At 37.4% G+C, this 5057-nt stretch overlaps 1 protein-coding gene across 1 annotated transcript; it reads right to left on the bottom strand.

Moving 5' to 3' along the window:
- Window positions 1–387: 387 nt before the first annotated feature.
- Window positions 388–4746, bottom strand: LOC136224474 (protein MAINTENANCE OF PSII UNDER HIGH LIGHT 1). The gene is made up of 3 exons (XM_066012821.1): window positions 4417–4746; window positions 2716–2850; window positions 388–912 (listed from the first exon to the last, which is right to left on the bottom strand). Exons 1-3 carry the CDS (start codon window positions 4591–4593, stop codon window positions 526–528), a joined length of 699 nt encoding a protein of 232 aa, XP_065868893.1. The 5' UTR covers window positions 4594–4746; the 3' UTR covers window positions 388–525.
- Between the last annotated feature and the right edge of the window lie 311 nt (window positions 4747–5057).

Below are 5057 nucleotides of genomic sequence, written 5' to 3'. Positions count from 1 at the left end.
AGCCTAACGCCTGCTAGAGTATCCCAAAATGCCCCAGAAACTTCTAGAGACTGCCACGAGCGCTTGGGCAGCACGCTAGCCATTCATTTGTAAAGTACCTAGATCATTCTTAAATCGGTGCTAGGCCTATAAATAGAGGCCAAGACCATTGTAAACGGTACAAAAACATGTACGTCCACTCTGAAAAAAGTGGTTTCAGATGGCCCTCCGCTTAAAAAAAAGGATCCATAGATACGTAATACGCACCCCATATTTAGTATCCTAACTCGGCCATCGTTCCTTTCCCGTGCCACCTTAATTCTAAGGGCGAAAATTTGAAAAATAATTTAACGTTTACGCTAAATTGTAACTTATCCCTAGTATAAATGACTAGCTCAAAGAAAGAGATATCAAACTCCAAGTTTTAATAGTAAATATAGCACATATATGAAAATAAATTTAGCATACAACATTTTCCAGCTCAACCAAAACCCTTATATAACCTCAGTATACATCAAATGGTATCAAAGAAAAAACATTTTTAGCCTAAGAAACAGTGTTTTCACTTGAAGTAGAAGAAGATTCTGCCTCAATTTGAGATTGAACCTCTACCTGAGGAGCTTCCGGTGCGGAGTTTTCTGATGGTACTTCTACTTCCACCGATGGTGCGGATTCGGTAGCGATTGGAACCGCAGCTTCGACTATTTCTGGTGGTTTGAACTTGTTGATATAGTAGCTGAGAGACGGTCCAGAGTATAATTCACTTGTTTGAACATTCACTGGACTTTTACCGACTTGGATGAGTATCGATGAGGCTGCAGCGACAGCGATTAAGGCGAGAAATGCTGCAACTCCTGCAGTGTTTTCAGCTCCATCAGAAGAAGAACCAGCAGTTCCTGAACTTACTGCGCTTTCGGATATGTATACTGCAGGCTGAAATTGTAACTCGTTAGATGAATCGTGACACGAGCAAGAGATGATCTATGCTAAAGTGAGAAGAATGTGAAGAATTTTTGCTATTTGCTGTATCATTTTATTGAAGATTTTGCAATCACATTAATGGAAATGAACTCTTTAAAGCTGAAGATATCAATCAACAATTTCATGAGATGCTTGTAAAGGAAATTGTAACAATTGAGAATGACTGGACAATTCTAAAATAGTTAGAAGTATTTGAAGCCGATAATTTGTTTCGGGTCAAACCATTGTCTTAGAGACACAAGAGAGTTTGAGTTTAGGTACCAAAAGACACTAATGAAGTTTAAGAAACACGCACGGACGAAAAGAAACTCAACGGGAACAAAATCAGATAAAAAGAAGTGGCAATTTCAGAAATGTTGATGGCCAGCACACCTAGCTAGTTCAAAGTGCTAGCAGAGCAGAGCTTATCGCCCCCACCAGTGTAAGGGGGAGAGTATAATGGGGAAAGTCGTTGTAATCTCAAGCTTGTAATGGGGAGAGTGTCTCATTCACCACGGGGCACTAGTAAAGATGGGAAGAACTAGGCCGATCCTAGTGACAAGTTCCGGGGAGATCAGTCACTCCCCCTATAGTGTTTCTTACACCAAGTCGAGGTCCAGGGTCAGAGGACGTTACAATGTCTCAGCTCACCACTGCCCCTGGTTGCCTAAACACTCTCCCCCACTCTTTCCCCATTACATATTACAAGCTTGAGATTACAACGACTTTCCCTCTTTCCCCCCATTATACTTTCCCCCTTACAACAGCATGCCGAGCAGCTGGGAGTTACAGGCAGATTCAGATTTTTCCTCTTCAAATGTCAAACTGGCCCTGTGTTTTCACTTGAGAGATCTAATTGGCACCTAATCCATCATATTTTTATAAATGTGGGGTGAAACCGACTATAAATTAACGAGTTGATGGCTAAGTTAAGCTTTTCGGGGAAATTTGACACCTTATCTCCACTTTGAGCGGAGAAATTCTACTATACTTGCAAACCAATACTCCCGACCAAGCAATTGATGCCACTTGCACACCTTTATTTATTAACACAATTAACTTTCATGAAGTGATATGCATCACTTTTTTTATAGATCGGGAATTTACTCCAATAATATACTAGCAATATAAACCATTCATGTGACATCAATAGATTATGTGCCCGTTTGATTCTCCTTTTTGTTTTTTTTTTACTCCAAACAGTATATAAAAGGGCAGCCCGGCACACTACACGTCCCCGCTTAAGCAAGGGTCCAAGGAGGGGTCTCACCACAAGGGTGTACTGGGGGGCAAGCCTTCCCCTGCTAATTTTTTGGCAAGAGGCTGCTCCTAAGACTCGAACCCGTGACCTCTTAGTCACACGACAAAAACAGTATATAGTGTTTAATTAGGATTGAGAAACAATTGTCTATAGCTTTTTTTTTTTTGGGGATCAGCTACCACCAAAGAGCTAACAACAACATTAAACAATAAACGACGGTAGTTAAACCGAACAGGCCCTATATAGGTATGGGCCCCAGTAGTGCCCTCATACGAAAGCTTTATGAGTCGGTAAATTCACCTCAAGTAAGATTCTGACAACTAATCTTTTTATTAGGATCAGTGTTAGTCTACTAAAAGCACAGGGACGGGTTTATCTTCTAACCGCAACAACAAACGATAAACAACGACAGCTAAACCGAACAGACGCTAAAGCAACTATATTAGAAAGCAGAATGAACCACAAGAGAAATAGATAAACAAAGTGAACTTGAAAGACAAAAAAAAACTACTAACCTCAACAGAATAGATATTATTCTGGCCTGCAGTATCCTTCTCAACGTAGCCGGTCCAACCGCGAGTTCTTGGCGGAAATGTCCCAGCAACTCTGGTTTTTTCCCCGGCCAACCATTCCATACTCACGGTCCCAACCTACTCTTTGAAATACAGCAAACACATTGCATATCATTAACATCTCAAGTAGGAACATTCTTGCTTCATAAAACCAGTTGCATTAGTAAGTTTTTTTAAAGAAATTGCATTAGTTAGTGTCAGTTTGTTTTCAATTTTCAGAACTGCTTTTTGCCTTTAAAGTCTAAACAGGTGACAAAAAGCGTTTGTTAAAAATTCGAAACAACTACTTTTTACAGAAAAATCAACTAACAGTAAACAACAAACAGCAAACAGGTGAAACAAACGGGCCCTTAGTCAGTTACTAAATTGAAAACTAACTACAAAAACGTAAGGCATATAAGGTGTAATTTTACGCCTAACATTATTGGGTAAATTACAGCCATGACAACTCAATTATACCCTTACTAACGTTATGGACAGTCAACTTCAAAACCCGACATAAAGATCAGTCAACTTTGCCATTTTACTAACATAAAAGTCATTCAACCCTTGAACACTCTAAAAGCATATAACTCTTCATTACAGAACTGATGGAAATGATATTCCAAGCAACTTTAATTCTTGAACTTTTTGGTTTTGAGATCATTTACATTTTGTTTGATTAGGAGACTGGAAGTGAATGTTTAGACAGAAAGCTCCGAAATTGGGGATTTGTAATTTCATAATGTGATTCTAAACAACTTTAATTCTTGAAATATTACATTTTGATGTCAACGGCCTCTTTTCATAATGGGCCATAATATTAGTAAGACAAAGTTAAGTCGCCGTCATAGTAATTTACCCCTAAATTTTACTTTAACAAAAAAAAAAAACTACATTGAGCACAGATTTGCAATGTAAAGATAATATTGTACCTATGATGCACGGAAACTCTACATGGCAAGCGTTTCACCGTAGATGTAGGAAATGAAAACTCTCGGAAACTGATAAACACATTTTCCTCTACCTATTTCGATTAAAATTCTGGAATTTCAAACTTTCTATTTTGCAATTCCTATTTAGTCTAATTAGTCTAAGATTAGGAAAATTAAAACTTCCTATTTCCTTCTTTGTATCCTTCAATTTAAAGAACTTACCTATATTTCTTTCTCCTATAATCCTTGACTCTTAAATCTCGACTCATTCTTCATCTTCATCTTGTTCTTGGTTCTTGTTATTCTTAAATATATTATTGTACTTTTAACATTTATAAATATACCCCTATATTTTTAATATTTAGAAGTTTCCCATGTTTCCGTGTCCTATGTTTTTTAGAAATTACCTTTCCCCATATCCGTTTCCATTTCCATTTTCGTGCAACATAGTATTGTAACCTTTTCATACATTAGAGATTGCATTGCTCCTCCACAATAGGGGCATATGTTTATCTCATCCCAAAAACATAATTTACATACAAAATGTATTGTAGAATCCAAGCCAAAACACAAATTAAAACGAGCACAAAGATTTTACATCAAAGAACAGTGTGAAATTCAACTTCTGGACCTGGTTAGATTTGGGTGAAATTAAGAGAATAATCTAACAGAAACCAAATTAAAACTAGAGAATGGGGAGAAAGTACGGAGGAAAAAAGATGAAACTGACCTCCTTATCAGGAGCACATTCTTCATCATTACAATTATCATCATTTGTAGAAGAAGCTCTGACAGTAAAAAGCTTGAAATTTCGCCTATTCAAGGTTTGGAATTTGTTGAAAACCCTAGGAGAAGTACTGAATGTACATGTGTTTGCTGATATCATTGCTTGAGATGCAATTGCCATTTTTTTCCCCTTTTCCTCTTGCAATTAGGGGCTAAAGGGTAGGCGAGCAAACAAGAAAAACAGAAAAAAAAAATCAGTTTAGAATCTGTGGGTTTTGTGGGTTTGAGTTGGAAGAAAGAAAAGGAGGTTTCTTTTGATAGGACAAGAAGATTTTTTGGGGGGATTGGTCATGTGTGGTGGACTTTGAGTTGATTACGTGTAACATTGTGCCATTACTTCTCTTCTCACTCCTGTTCTTGGACTTCATTTTCTAGAGAGAGAGAGAAAAAAAAGCAAAATATCCAAGTCCCTCCACCAAGTTATCTAAAAACTGAAGGTTTGGTAAGGAATTTTCACATACAACTTAATAAGTAAGTGAATTTCCGTTAAATATAAATTTATTAAATCTAAGTCTCAGGATGCTTTGAATCTCCACCTTAGTATTCTAATAAGCTTAGATCTAACGGTAAATGATCAAATTCTAC

The sequence above is a fragment of the Euphorbia lathyris genome, chromosome 3 (assembly GCF_963576675.1).
Source record: "Euphorbia lathyris chromosome 3, ddEupLath1.1, whole genome shotgun sequence".
Classification (NCBI taxonomy): Eukaryota; Viridiplantae; Streptophyta; class Magnoliopsida; order Malpighiales; family Euphorbiaceae; genus Euphorbia; species Euphorbia lathyris.
Note: the sequence above shows the minus strand (reverse complement) of the source record. Positions and strands in the feature narration are given on the sequence as shown.

Bases quoted from the DNA above. Each gene is read 5' to 3' on its own strand.
- LOC136224474 (XM_066012821.1), bottom strand. From the start codon at position 4,593: ATGGCAATTGCATCTCAAGCAATGATATCAGCAAACACATGTACATTC. The intron at 2,851-4,416 runs GTCAGTTTCATC...TTCAAAGAGTAG, and splicing joins AATGTGCTCCTGATAAGGAG to GTTGGGACCGTGAGTATGGA. The intron at 913-2,715 runs GTTAGTAGTTTT...TTACAATTTCAG, and splicing joins ATAATATCTATTCTGTTGAG to CCTGCAGTATACATATCCGA.